General features: G+C 39.8%; 1 protein-coding gene across 2 annotated transcripts; it reads left to right on the top strand.

The window, feature by feature from the left end:
• The first annotated feature begins 10,657 nt into the window (after nucleotides 1-10,657).
• Nucleotides 10,658-14,399, top strand: LOC6564587 (putative mediator of RNA polymerase II transcription subunit 26). Of its 2 annotated transcripts, none has more exons than XM_032738374.2 (2): nucleotides 10,658-11,035; nucleotides 12,074-14,399. In XM_032738374.2, the coding sequence occupies exons 1-2, from the start codon at nucleotides 10,903-10,905 to the stop codon at nucleotides 14,218-14,220; spliced, it is 2,280 nt and encodes a 759-aa protein (XP_032594265.1). In that variant the 5' UTR covers nucleotides 10,658-10,902; the 3' UTR covers nucleotides 14,221-14,399. The 2 variants fall into 2 exon arrangements, with proteins under 2 accessions (XP_032594265.1, XP_001990928.1); XM_001990892.3 differs by having other exon boundaries at nucleotides 12,071-14,399.
• Nucleotides 14,400-15,777: the final 1,378 nt, after the last annotated feature.

Genomic DNA, 15,777 nt, shown 5'->3' with positions numbered 1-15,777 from the left:
TGTGGAATGTCCTGGGGGATGGAGGTTGCGACTTCACTTTGCCGCCAAATTGTTTGGTGTAGGCCTCGTCGACTCTGAAGCAGCGCCTCAGACACCATGTGGCAATATCAAGAACAGATTTTACCACACGACCGCAACTCTCTCTATGAGTGTGTGTGCTTCGCGCATGTGCCGTGTCTAAAAATATTATTTTGCAGCCTTCTTGATTTTTTTATAATGTAGCAATTTAGTTAAACTGCATTTGCATTCCAAATGATAAATTAAAACAAGCAGATTGCAAAAGTTACAAAGTTCAGCTGTAAAATCCAACTTCCAAATTGAACAAATTGTAACAAAAGATAAGATAAAATTGTATGTCCCATAGGTAGCCCAAGCAGACCGGCCAATCCATATGCGCATTTCGAAAAAGTTTTGCTAAGGCTTTCTATTTCTATAGTCTAATTCAATTTTCTTTTATATACGCTGAACCCATTAAAAATGGGTAAAAATGGATTAATAGTTTTGTGCAAATGTATGTATGTAACAGGCAGAAGAAAGCATCTCCGACCCCATAATGTATATATATTCTTGATCAGGGTCAACAACCGAGGCGATATAGCCATGTCCGTCTGTCTGCCCGACCGTCCGTCCGTCCGTCTGTAGATTTCAGAGCCTATAAGAGCTAGAGACTTCAAATGTTGATTATAGGTTCTCGTATACCCGGCGCAGATCAAGTTTGCTTTATTTTATCGATAACTGCCTCCGTTTATTGAATATCGATACATTTAAATCTCCGATAGCAATAAATGCTACAATTTTAAAGACAGAATCTTCTAATTAATACATAATATGCATAGGCAATTGCCTAAATTTCATCAAGATCGGATAAGAAACACTCAAGTTAAAGTCGAAAATATATTCTCATATTGATCTCATGTCTATCAGCAGCCGCAAGCATTTCTGTATGCATATATATATGCCAGCACATGTGTAAGAAAGAGATGGCATGATAATCGGCGCGATCGTCAATATGTTTCCGTGTGTATGCTGCAGAGCATGCCAATTGCCAACTTTTGTGAAACACACACAAAGATGATAAGATGATGTGTAAAAGCTAACAAAAGACACTCAGCTTCTACTCGCCATACTTCTAATGCTTCTTACCTTATTATTCAGAAAGTAAATTTCTGAAAATAGGGGCTGTGGCTTTCTAAAAACCAGTGCTTGCGTTTCTTAATTTCAAGGTGAATTTTTAGAACATTTAGAAAAAATATGTTTCATTTCTGGGGAATTAATTTCTATGTGTGTACACAGAATTCTTACATTAGAGTTTTTCTTGCTTATATGATTATTAAACATTAGATTCCAGGTTTCTTATATACAACATTCTATATATTTTATAAGTTCGTGTAACTAACGGTTTACATTTCTACTTTTGTGAAATTATTTTCTACTTAATAGAAAGATATATACATACGTCGATTTAGGAAAAGCCTTTATTATTTTAATAAAATATGTTTTCTTACACTTAAAAATAATTTCTAAAAAGCAGAAAAGCCTTTTAATTTTCAGGGCGAATTTGTAAACAGCCAGTAAATTTTTTTTTCTCAGTCTAACTGTTTATTTGACTGATTGAATTGCTGACGTACTGGCTGTGGGAATATTTGACAGGAGTCGATCTTTAGGGTTGAGGCATCATTGAACGTATCATGTATATGTAGTGTATGTCTTTTGACTTTTGACAGCTACCACTGCCACTGCCCCTCCCACTTCTATTGCCTGCATGCCGCCTTATGGGCGTGACAAATGCCTGGGCAAACTGTGTGTTGCCAACATTTTGCCAGAGTTACCTCGTCTGTCCTGTTTACGGATTCTTTTCTATTTCCCTTTTGATTTTGCCCCACTGAGATGAAGCACAAGTGCGGAAAACACCTTCTGTTAACGCTAGGCGCTCGCGTTTCTTTTTTTATACCCTGAACACATTAAAAATGGGTAAAAAGGGTATAATGGTTTTGTGCAAATGTATGTATAAGGCCCGTTACCCCGTTACGATTGCGCTCGTATATATGTACATGTATGTATGTATGTATAAATAATCACGTGTTTGTCGGCAGAGCGCACTTGCAGACCTGCTCACATTTTGGTGCAAAACTTTCAAAAGTGAAATTTTCCAATACAACTAGAATATATTTAACAACTTGGTTCAGGGTATATCGCAGTCGATCTCACTCGACAGCACTCTTACTTGTTCTCTTTGGGAAACTTTGCTTTCGATTTGATTTGCTGAAGACATGACAAATACTCAAATGACAAATACAGATTTTCACATTCCGTTTGATTGGACCGTACCGCACTTGAGTTGTATAGTATTCAGTTCAGCGGCTGAACTTTGGGACTGTTTAAAAATTAAAATTTTATTTGCTACTAATTTTTATTGAGTTGCTTCTCTTATGACGGTACGGCACGGCATACTGAATAATGCAGCTACCCTTTAATGGCCTATCAGAATAACTTTGAACTTTCGACCAAAGAGAAAGTTTTATACGAAAACAAAGTTTGCTCAATTTGTATTTAATAATTGTATTGTGCATACATTCGCTCTTTAAATATTAGCACACGCTTTCTGTAGCTCCTTTACACCAGTGGTCATACTGAAAGAAACAAAATTTGATTTGTTAATTTAAGCAATCCATATTGCTTAAAGATTTAATACACTTTTTGATAGTTAGACATAAATAAGTTACCAAAGTTCAAATAGACAAAAGAACATTTTTGGCTTTACTCTATGTTGTGTTACCATTTATTAAAATAACAAGAAGTAAGAATGCTGTAGTCGAGCTCACTCGACTGCTATATACCCTAAACACAGCTCTCAAATACAGTGTCTCACAGCTCATAAGGCCCAGTGTCTAGCAAAAAATTTAAAGTGCTATAAGGTTTAAACAAAGAAAAAAACGCAAAATGTTTAAATGCCAATTTGTTTCATATTATATCACGTCTGAAAAATTAACTTTAGTTTTTATTAAAATGTTAATTAATTAACTAAAATTAGTCAAAAACTGAAAACATGTCCAAAATACATGTCAAAGCTCATTTGGCCCAGTCTTAAAAAAGTAACATATTAGGCGTATAAAAACTTAAATAAGGATGTTAATACTTAATATGATATCCTTTAGCCTTAATAACTTTCCTTAACTTATTATTCATGGAAGATACCAGCTTCCGGGTTGTTTCTGGACTGATTTTGCTTCACCCATCCAGCAGAGCGTTTTTGAGATCCTGTTTGCTGGATATGTTGTGATTCCGGATGTTATTTTCCAGCAGAGCCCACAAATTTTCAATAACATTTAAATCTGGAGACTGGGCCGGTGGAATTATCATGTGGATGCAGTTCCAGATAATCCAGGACTGTACTATTCCGGACTTATGCTTCGGGTCGTTGTCCTGGTAGAACCGGAAAGTACATCGGATTCCTAGCTTCTCGGCACTTTGGAGTAAATTTTCCTTTAATATATTTAGATACACATTCTTGTTCATTGTTGTTTCAATGAACACCAAATTTCCGACGCCGGCTTCCGAGATAGATACCCATACCATGACACTTCCTCCGTCGTGCTTGATTGTTGCCTTTAGGATTTTGGGACTCAGCTCAGTTTTGGACTGTCGCCACACATAATTCCGTCCGTCTGAGCCAAAAATGTTGAATTTGGGCTCATCTTCAAATATGAATGTGTTCCAGAACTCTAAATCCTTGTCCAAGTGGGTTTTGACGAATGTCATCCTAGTCCCTTTATTTTGTGCGCTTATAAAGGGCTTCTTCCGTTGTACTCAGGCATTAAAGTCATGGTTGCGCAGAACCCGGCGCACAGTTTCCACACTGGACTTTTTCCCCATTTCGTCCTCTACCTGTGGAGTCAGTTTTGGAGCCGATAACTTGGGATTTTCCCTTATTTTCCTGATGATCCTCCGCTCTTCCTGTTCGGTGAAAATCTTGTTTGGTGCCATTCTGCCCTTGTCCTCTATCCGATTTTCGTCGACGAAGCGACGAATGATATTGAATACAGTTGATTTGCTTAGATTTACCATTTCAGATATTTGGCGATGTGAATATCCGATCTTGAAGTGTTCCAGGATGAGATTCCGTTGTTCAATGGTGGTCTGCTTGTCTATAGTCCTTGTTGGCTTGTTGCACCCAAGATGCAGGATATAATTAAACTGACTACGAAGGATTGGTCTATTTATACCGAAAATAATCAATCTGACGTAAAAGATCCGGGTTTTATGGCACCCAGGTGTCCATAATGCCACTGACCATAAATTGCTTTTTACTTTTTTACATAACCAGGCCTAGCAGGTGGGGAAACCCCAGTTTATTGGGATCATATATTCATTATGGTGGTTAATATATGTACCTACCATCGGTCTTTAGAATTTTTGAAAAATATTGTATAATTAGTTTATGGCAGGCAATTAATTTTTTTGCTACACACTGGGCCTTATGAGCTGTGAGACACTGTATATTGTAGTTTTATTGTCAAATTTCCCTTCAAGAATTTTGCGTGGAAGTGCTCTCATTTCGTATAGCAGGCATAGGTACTTAAGAGTAAAACAAACTGAAAAAATATACATACATACGTACATACAGTATATACATACGAATATCATAAAATCTCCTCCCTTCTCACACATGCGCTCTCTTATTATTGCATACAGACAATGCTTTTAGCTGTTGATAGATATGAGATCAATATCAGAATACATTTTTGACTATACCTTGGATTTATCTGATCTGATCTTGATTAAACTTATGCAATTGATCAAAAATATGTCAATGTATATTATATATCTATAAGAGCCCTGTTAGCTTCAATAAAGACAGGTAAAGAAAACTTGGCAGAATGTAATTGCTCAAATCATTTGGTGTTCAATCAAATGTCAAATGTGTACAACGAATTGGCCTAATTTCATGTGTTTGAGCAAATTCTTTTTTCATGTGAGACCGTATCTTAAAGCCACATTCTATCTCGTGTGTCCTGACTTTTAAACGTGCAACAAGGGAAAAACTCATATGAGAAAATTTATTAAAAAAATTAGTAACGGATGAAAATTTAGATAATCCTTTTTTTTTGTTGGCAAGGAAACAAATTATTGATCTAGTTATCCGTATTATCCGTATTATTCATCTGGTTTATTATTGCTAAGACCGAATTCGTGTAATCAAAAATGTACTTCATTCAGTTTCTTATGATTAATATAAGCACTAAGCAGACAATGCAATTGTATTGCCTGTATAAGTTAGTTTTTGTTTTCAGTTGAGTCTCCATACTGGTTAACTTGTAATGAATTCTCTAGAGGAATGTCAGCCAAGAACTGGTCTTGTTAGCAGCTCTTATTCACCTGAATCAGAATCACAATCAAATTTATATTTTATCGCATTGGTAAACAACAATGAAGAACTCACAGAGTGCTTCGTTCGTTCGTTCCAATAGATTTGATAGTAACTTTGGTATGAAATAAAGGGTTGCCTTACTTACTACATAAAAATCTATGTATTTCAACTTGTCTAGCTATTTAATGCCATCATTTAGGCCATCTGCGTGTTCATTATCCTTAGTCTTTACGTCTCAAATGCTTGTGATGAGTATCATCAGCGCACTCCTGCCTTATGGCCGGGTGATTGGGTGGATGACGATGCAGCGAGCGAGCGTCATTAGCAAGCTAGCCAATATTGATGAAGCCATTGGCTAGTCATATATCACAAAGTGCAACGTGCGGCACTCATTGTTCAACGTCGTTGGTATTAATAGTTTAACGAGCAGCAATTTGAAAGCTTTTGAGTTGTCCCCAGATTGACTGTCGATTATTTATAAGTATGACAGGTAAATGGTCAAATCATTTATTGGGTCGGGGACAGGTCCACTTAAGGAGTTGTCACATGGGCTTATTTTGGACCCCACGACCCTTTTGCATATTTGAGTGAAGGGCCAGAAAGTTTCACTAAACTAAAACTACGTTGATGGACTCGTCGCCCTGGCGACCGCTGGGAGTTTAAGCGACGCACATAGCGGCCGCTTCGGCGAGCTGCTAAAAATTGTATACCTAAAGTGCTGAAAAATTGCAAAGTGAACAATTCAAAAGCAGTACAAGCACAAGCTCCTACAACAAGAGGAGCACAACCAAAGGCATGGCGTTAGCCCGTCGAGAACACATACAGTGGCTTACAGTTCATTTCGGGCAGTGTATAGAAAAAATTTTAAAGTGCTATAAAGTTTAAACAAAGAAACAAACGCAAAATGTTTAAATGCCAATTTGTTTTATGTTATATCACGTTTGAAAAGGAAGCTTCAGTTTTTAATAAAATATTAATTAATTAACTAAAATTAGTCAAAAACTGAAAACATGTCCAAAATACATGTCAAACTTTATTTCGGACAGTTTTAGAAAAGTAACATATTTGGCGTATAAAAACTTAAATAAGGATGTTAATACTTAGAATGATATCCTTTAGCCTTAATAACTTCCCTTAACTTATTATTCATGGAAGATACCAGCTTCCGGGTTGTTTCTGGACTGATTTTGCTCCACTCAGCCAGCAGAGCATTCTTGAGATCGAATCTGTGATTCCGGAAGTTATTTTCCAGCAGAGCCCACAAATTTTAAATAACATTTAAATCTGGAGACTGGGCCAGTGGAATTATCATGTGGGGGCAGTTCCAGATATGCCAGGACTGTACTAATCCTGTACTGTACTTATGGTTGGTTGTTGTCCTGGTCGTTGTCGTGGTAGAACCGGAAAGTACGCCGGATTCCTAGCTTCTCGGCACTTTGGAGTACATTTTCATTTAATATATTTAGATACACATTCTTGTTCATTGTTGTTTCAATGAACACCAAATTTCGGTGAAAATCTTGTTTGGAGCCATTCTGCCCTTGTCCTCTATCCGATTTTCGTCGACGAAGCGACGAATGATGTTGAATACAGTTGATTTGCTTAGATTTACCATTTCAGATATTTGGCGATGTGAATATCCGATCTTGAAGTCCTGAAGTGGATGAGATTCCGTTGCTCAATGGTAGTCCGTTTGTCCATAGTCCTTATTGGCTGGTGGCACCCGAGATGCAGGATATAACTAAACTGACCACGAAGGATTGGTCTATTTATACCGAAAATAATCAATCTGACGTAAAAAATCCGGGTTTTATGGCACCCAGGTGTCCATAATGCCACTGCCCGAAATAATATGTAACCATAATTTCAGGTACTTTTTTACATAACCCGGCCTAGCCGGCGGGGAAACCCCAGTAATGGGGGTCATATATTCATTATGATGGTTAATATATGTACCTGCCACCGGTCTTTGAAATTTTTGAAAAATATTGGATAATTAGTTTATGGCAGGCAATTACAATTTTTGCTAGACACTGCCCGAAATGAACTGTAAGACACTGTACATCCTTTCGACCGACCGCGCCACCAAATAACCACAAAGAACTTTTCGGGCCGAAAGTCGTTGTAGCCATCAAGTGGCGGTAAAGGGGGAGACTCTGCAGGAGCTGCAGCTGCAGCATACGAACGATTCAACTCATGGGTATGAGCTGGGTGCAAATATCTGAAACAGTTTCGCCTGCACTTCAGCTGGCTACGTTCGCGGCTGATGATTTCACTTGAGTCCATGCGGGGCAGACGGGCTTATTGATTTTGTGGCCAACCCAATCCAATAACAAAGACTACCATATCTCTTTCAATATAGTGAAAAGCTTCTAGGCCCGCAGTTCAGGTGCCCAAATCTTATCAATGCCTCGCTTATAAGAAAATATTTTAAAAAAAATAACTATACACATCTATACACCGACCACTTGAAAGTAGTCGAAAGCCTACTTTACTAAAACTTTTTTCAATTGTAAAAATCTTTAAAAATTTTTATTTATATTTTTAAATAATATTTTTATAAATTCAAAATTTGTGGTTATGGTTAAAATAAAAAATAAATAAATCAAATGTAATTTCCTTGAACTAAAAGCTTTCAAGCATCAAGTTTATCTTAGGAAAAGTGTAAGTATAAACTACTTAACAACAAGCGCAAATCAATAGTTAAATAAAAGAAAACCATTACTTGCCTCATTATTTATGCATTGTTGGGGCACTTGTACAGTCTGCAAAGCCGCACCAATTTGGCGTTTTCTTTGCGTTTAGCTCCCCGAGTATTACTTTCACTTTACCAGCAGCATAAAGCAGCAGTTTTTAGTACTACATATTCATTTATCATTGATAAGAAACACAATCAAGAAAATTAACGAATGGCTGACTGAGCAAATGAATGAATGATCAACCTAAACACACACACTAACTTACTTCGACTCGTAGTGGAGTCCGAGTTCTGGCGCTGGTCCTATTTCCGTACCCTGTCGACGTTGCGAGTTTGAGTATTACCATGTGTCGACTGTTACTCTCTCACTCTCTACATTCTGCTCATACGCAAACTTATCAAGCGTTCCACATTTCACAGCTTACAGTGCACATTTCTCTAATTCAATTTCTTTTGATTGGGTTGCTTTGTCTCTACAAGATCTGGCTTTGAGCATTATTAATATTTATGTCTCTCTCTCTCTCTCTCTCTCTATCTCTCTCTCTCTCTCACTCCTTCACTCTCTATCTCTGTGCTTATGATTTGCGGATCTGATTTACGTGAGACCCACGCGAACACTTGTCGCTGAAAATTATGCAAGTGCAACAAGCATATTGCGCTTACAAAATTAATGGACCCTTATGGATTGGGCGCTAGTGAAAGAGGGGAGGGGGTTTGGATGTACTTCTCATGTGCTCATGGTTAAAAGTCAATTAGTCTAATTGCCCGAAATGCAATGAATGTCAATTTTAATGAGGCCAGCGCACATGGAAAGCAGAGCATTAGGCAAACAGCCAGCTATGCCCCCAATTAGGCGGGACGCTAAAAGCGCAAAAGCTGAAAGCATTTCTTCTTGAAACAGCTTTTCATCATTTACTCAAATTAAAAAAAAAAGACAACACACCTGCAACAACAACAAGAGCAACAGGAACATAAACTGGCTGTCAGCCCAAAAAGGACACTCGTAAAATTTGCACCTCACTTTGCTAATGTGACAGCTTAGCAGCAACAACAATAAGGAAGAGGGAGAAGGAATGTGAAGGAGGGGGACAATGTGGGTGAGTGCCGCAAAGAAAACATTTTCTTCTTGGGGTATAAACTAAAATTCACTTTACACTCGAAAAGTATTAAAAGGGTCAGAGGTCGACGCTGGCAAAGACATCAACAAAATTAGCACAGTGCGCAGGGGTAGGGGGTAGCGGTGGGGTAAATGATGACACTAACCGAATTGATGTGCCAATTAATGAAGTTAATTTGAAAATTTTACATTGTTATGTGTTGGTTTCACCCGAAATAGTTGCTTCTGCTGGCAACTGACACTCTGTGTGTTTGCGTGTGTGGATTGTAGTTGTGGCCATTGCTGCTCTATTAGTAAATAGACCACATCTATGCTGACAACGCTGCAATAACTCTTGAATTCTATTATGCCCAAACGGCATTTGCAACTAGTAGTAGCAGGTGCAGTTGCCGCTTGCTCTCGATTTGTTTTCTGTGAGGTTGTACGAGCATCGGGGCTAAGCAATGCATAAATTACGCATTGTAATTTAATTAAAACCAATTTGTGCACATCCACTGCCCAACAACTAGCAGCAGCGATTCTACCTGCACTCAAAAAAGTAAAAAATAAATAAATCTACCATAAATATAGAAAATTGACATACTTGCTGCAAGGGCGCGCTATAAGTGGGCGGCTCTTTGAAATCTTAGATCTTAAAGTTCCACATGCCACACAGTTAAAATTTTAAGATACTAGTTCAAATTTTGTTTTGAGTGTGCTTGTCTGGCTGTTAACAGCATCAACTCATATTTTCAGCACTTTTTGCAATTTTGCTTGTATACAAGATGAGCCAGCAGCAGCACCAATGTGCACACGACAGCATAATCATCAATTCCATCATCAACCCCATCATCAACCCCTTCATCAACCCCATCATCAACAACAACAGCAACAATAACATTATGAAACAAGCAGCGGAGTCACCTGGCCGATGCGTATATGTGTTGTTATCTGTGGCTAATTATTACATTGTTCCAACACAGCTCACATTAGCCACTTGACCGAGTAGCCAATAAATCAATGTCGAGCGGGAAATAATATGTTCATAGAACAAAGTTGGCATAAGAGTGCGAATGGAATGTACATGCAAATAAATGAGTGATGTATTCAAATCATTACATTTTATGTCTCATAAACAATGTATTTACGTATCCAAGGGGAATATTGATCTGCTTTATCAATTTTGGCAATAGAGTTGAACATTATATCAAAATTGGTTATAGTTATATCGTTTTATAAATGTATGAACTACTTTATGCGGTATCTATCTTTTGTAAGATATCGACTATAGGTCAATAAAATTTGTGTAAAGGGGAAAATATTTTTATCTGTATAATTTATATATAAATATTAAAAGATTTATTGTCGTACTCAGCATCAAAATAGGCCGATTTTATTTGTCATAACACAATATACATGTGTGCTATACTTAGAATTATTATTTTTTAGCAGGCTATTCTATTGTATTTAAAATTTGCTTTACTGTGAGGTCTGAGGTATATCAAAGACGTACGTTCGATAAAAAAAAGTTAATTTATACACACTTGGTACAACAACAAATATATCCAAAATTTTGAGTTAAAGGCGCGTGGATCTCCACAGTGAAGTGGCGCTGAAAGAACTAAGTAAATTGTTTCGGTAAATATAGAGTACACTGACACCAAAGAACAAACGGCAGCAATCACCCATTGAAATCAATATCGCAAAGGACGAGGTATAGCCGCTATATAAATTTATAACATGAAAGCCGATCGGCTTATGCGTGTCAATGGACGCAAAAATCTCTGGCTATTGCGGAACACCAATAAGATTTACGATAGTGCGGTAAAGAGCTACTATGACCGCAAAAACTCCTTCCTGGCCTGCAATCCAAGTGAGTACATATGCACATAAATATAAGCAAAGATATTTAAAATACAAGTGATTACATCATCAATCCCTTACAATGTTAATATGTTCGAGCTCATCTGTTGTGGAGACTATTAAAAGGGATAGATACAAAATTCAAATTTAATAATATATATTTTGAGAAATAGTAATTTGATAGCTTTAAAGATTCACAACTGAGAAACCGAACGCCGTGTCAGTTCCCGAAGAAGATTTTTACTGGATATCGAATGTGCTAAAGCAAAAGTTACGTACCCTTGTCGACCGAAGTTCCCCTTTATATAGTTCAATTTATTTATTCATTTAAATATATGTCCGATTGTTCGCATATAAGGCCGTTGATCTCTGGTGCAGAGAGCCAATCTATCTTGTTGATCAGAAGAACATCATTCACGGTGTAATATGAGGTCTATATAGACCTTGGGGAAGAATTTATCACCATCTAAAATTGCAGCACTAAGCAGACAATACATAGAGGTGTCAAATCGGCAAAAAAAAGTACATCAGTTTTTTTCTGAGACTGTGGGCTCTATTCTGCCGAGACTGAAACGCCTCGAAAATTTTGCAGGGGAGGCGTGTCGAGCAGCGAACCCAAGTCATTATTTTACATAGCTTCGCTGCTACAACTTCGCGGGTAAATTAAAAACCCAGCCTTATATGAACAAGCGTGCAAAGGTGCGAACAGGTTCAAAGATAACAGCAACACTCTATTCTTGTCTTGTCGTGTGCGAGCTGCCATTCGATTTTAATTATTTTTTTTTAGTTATTTGACCTGATGTGTACCTTTCGTAAAGTGGGTTGGTATAACTGTTGACCAATTTAGCAAGTGAAATAATGACTTGCGTTCGTTGCTTGGCACGCGAAGCCTGCAACATTTTCGACGCCTTCTGAGTAAAATAGGGCCCACAGGCACCGAAAAAACCTGATGCACATTTTTGTCGATTTGAAGCCTCTATGTATTGTCTGCTTATTGGCTATAGCTTGACATTGAAAATATTAACATTTCAATCTTATCCATCAGCAGTAATGCAGAGTCTGAAGGTGTGTGAAGAGCATAGAGCACCGCTGCGGAAAACATTGTTGGAATATCCACGCAACCACAAACAGGTGGTCGAACAGGTGAATAATGCCAATTCGGGTAATCTACTGAGTACCGTGATTCAGGCCAATCGACGTCGTTCCATGTCCTTTTCAGCTGGCGGCCTGCGCATGTACCGCGGCAGCAGCCGGGAATGGGGAAACTTCGGAAGCAGTCTAGCAAGTAGCAGCACTTCGCTCGGTGCCGGCAACAAGCAGAGGCGCAACATGCGAACGGCAGCTGCTGAAATGGATATTGATCAGCTCAATCTGAGCGTATTGCACGGACGTTCGATGAGCTTACCGGCGCGTACAACACTCGAGTTGGGCATGGGCAATGCGTCAGACAACAACAAGGTCAGAAAGAGAGATCCCCAGCCCAGCTGCCGTCATCATCTAAATAAGATTGAGCAGTCAAGGCAACGGCAGCACAGTCGGATTTCTGACTACGACTATGCCGATCCGCAGCTGATGGTTGTTGATGAGGCACTGAAGCAATGTCTTGCCGGCCGATTCGACCGCCAAGCCGAAGCTGGCGAGAACTTCGGCAAAGGCCGACTTATCGATAGCCTGCAGCTAAAGGGTCTATCCCAGGCGGCCCAAAAGGAGCAGATGCGCATCCACACGCTCGGCGATCGCATTAGACGATTTGAGGTTATACAATTTGCAGATGGGCCAGTCAAATTTCAAGCCTTCAATCGCCGTCAAGAGTATGGAAGTGGCCGCATCCGGCATCTAGACAGCAAGCAGATACCAAAACAGCCGCACTGCCTCAGCTTTCACAATGTGCTCCACACGAATCACAGGCAGCGCAGCATGAACTATCCGATAAAGCAGGAACTGAAGCAGAAGCAGGAGCAGGTACAAAAGATGGTAATGGGGACAAAGCGAAGGACACAGGCCGTTCAATTGGTCAGTGAAAAAAAGAAGGCGACGCCGCTGGAGCCGCTGGGGCCGCTGGGGCCGCGGGCGCCCAACCGGCGACCGCAGCAGAAACAGCAGCAGCAGGAACAACTAAATCCAGGATATATAGATGCCTCGCCAAGGCCCAATAAAAAGCTTAATAAGACCAAATCAAAAAGGTCCATCAGACTAGCCAAAACCCGGAGCAAGATCCTAAAGCAGACCGGAAGCCAGACCAACACCAAGAACAAGCAAATGACCCAGCAGCAGCAGCAGCAGCATCACTTGGACAAAGGAAAGATCAAGAAGATGCGCAATCTAATCTCAAGCAGGTACTGCGCAAGTGGCATCCAAGCAGCTGCCACAACCAATAAAATCACTCGCACCAGTCATGTGGTTCATATTAGAAGCAGCAACGCCGGCCGACGACTGGAATTGGCACCTCAACGACTAGCCGAGCAGCTACAGGCGCAGCGCGAAAAGAAAATGCCACAAAAAATGACAATAAAGCTGCCCGAACAGCCGGAGTCATTGAAAGGTATAAATCATCTGGTAGCTGCGAGTGCCAGTCAAGTGACCGACTGCAAGCGTGCCGTTAAGAAGCAACAGCAGATAATGCGGGCAGAAATGTTGCACATGCACGCTCAACAGCTGCGCCAGAGAGAGCAGCAAAAGCAACAACAACCGCAGCAAATACACCAACTACACCGCGAACTCGTCAACCGACAGCAGCAACACCCGCAAAAACTGTTGAGTAAACCAACGGGATGTTTGCCAAAGGCTGTTAAAACGCACGCGATATCGCAGCCAATGAGTAAGCTAAAGCCGCCAGCTAAAATGAAACCAAAGACGAAGCAGCCGAGACAGCAGCAGCCAAAGCAGCAGTACCAAAAGCAGCAGCACCAAAAGCAGCTGAAGTTACCACAGACAAAGAAAAGGGCAACACAACAGTGGGAGGGTAAAAAGTCTACGGGCAATCGGCAATCAGCGGCGATTCCTCTGCCTGTCGAGCCCAGCCAGAAGCGAAGACCTCAGAATTTACCAATCCACGAGCCCGCCGGCGGTCACAAAAACGCCACGGAGAAATACCTATCGACATCGTATCAGAGAATGCAGCAACAGCAGTTGCATCAGCAGCTGCGGCAGCGTCGACAGCAGCCCTACGAGAACATCTGGCGTCACACCTACTAATGGCAAATCTGTATATGCACACAACACTAACATGCATACTTAGTAACATCCACACACACGCATGACCTACATACCCAATTGCGGAAGACTGCATTGACCTGTCCGATACATACACAGAGCGACGAATCTCAACAATACTTGTTATTGGCAATAAAAAATATAAAATATATATAAATACAAACATTTTAAACTGTGAATTCAAATGTGAATAATGCACTTAGAAGAAGAATGCTGGTCCAAATCAGTGCCGGTCAAGTCATAAGCGCATTGTGCAAACGTTTGCTCGAGCTTTTACATGAATAGAAAAAAAGCTTTTACGTTGGCAATAATAGAAAGAATAGACCTAGTCAACAATCACGAATCAATTGTCGATGTGTATTTGGTCGGTAATGATCTAAATACAGGGAATACCATTTAAAATAAAGTCTTAATGCGATGCTCCATGAAATCAAGCTCCTGATTTCGAAGCGCAACGTTTTAAAATGAGATCAACTGTACTTAATCAATCAAGAATAAGACATTTTTATATTGCACAATATATATAATATAACATAAAGGTGCAATCCCTGGTATAGAATGGTCGATTAAGGTCGGATTTTGGCAGCGATTTACTTGATTCGAAAATAATATTGCTTTGTTTCTCTTTTCTGAGTGTATGAATGGGAATGTGGCTGCCAGAGGCCAATACTAATGTCAATAGCATAGAGGTACGGTCACCCTCTCCAATACACCCGCACGCACAAACATACACACACACACACACACACATAAGCACATAGCAGCATTAATTTTTCATGCAGATTTAACCGTTACATGACAGGACCACCTAACGATAAGCCGCCGAATGAGCACCGAAAGAAAATGGCGACGGCTTTGGTTTAGCATAGCAAATAAATGGAATTGGTGAGGGAGATGGGCGGGGTGTTCGCTTCAAGGGAGCTAGTGGCTTGTCAGCCTACGAATTGTTGCCACGCTTTGATAAATGATGATGTGTTGTACATGACTCGCCATATATAAATATACGTATTTATATATAAGAGTGGGCTGCGTCGTAGCCGTCTTAGGCCTTAAACCAGAGCCAAGACTAGGATCTAGCCCAGGAAACCAGCAGACCCACTTACTGAATGACGTATTAGCTGGCCGTATCGTCGCTGTCTGGATGGAGCTTGATTATCAGATTGACAAACGAAACTATTGACGCTGGAGTAGGAAAAACAAAACAAGAGCAACGCACATAGGCTCAACAACAACAAGAACAAGAACAGCAGCAGCAGTTTGCGGAACCGAGGTCTGGACCAACGCCTGAAAAGGGCTGCTCCATACTCAAATATATATCAATCGATTTTAATCGGCTATATCGAACTTTGTAACCAATCAACCATGGTCATGTGCTACACGTTTTGGGCGAAAATAACTTTGTTGTTAAATGCTGTCATAATTGAGACTTTCGAGCCCTGATCGCGAATAGCAAATAGGACCCTATATATTTCTATAGCTCTTTCGGGGTGGCGTAGGTTCGCAATGCTTTCTGATTCTCACTACAAATTAAGGATCCCT

This window comes from Drosophila grimshawi, unplaced genomic scaffold, assembly GCF_018153295.1.
Source record: "Drosophila grimshawi isolate 15287-2541.00 unplaced genomic scaffold, ASM1815329v1 contig_1006, whole genome shotgun sequence".
NCBI classification, from domain to species: Eukaryota; Metazoa; Arthropoda; class Insecta; order Diptera; family Drosophilidae; genus Drosophila; species Drosophila grimshawi.
This window is presented reverse-complemented; position numbering and strand designations above follow the sequence as displayed.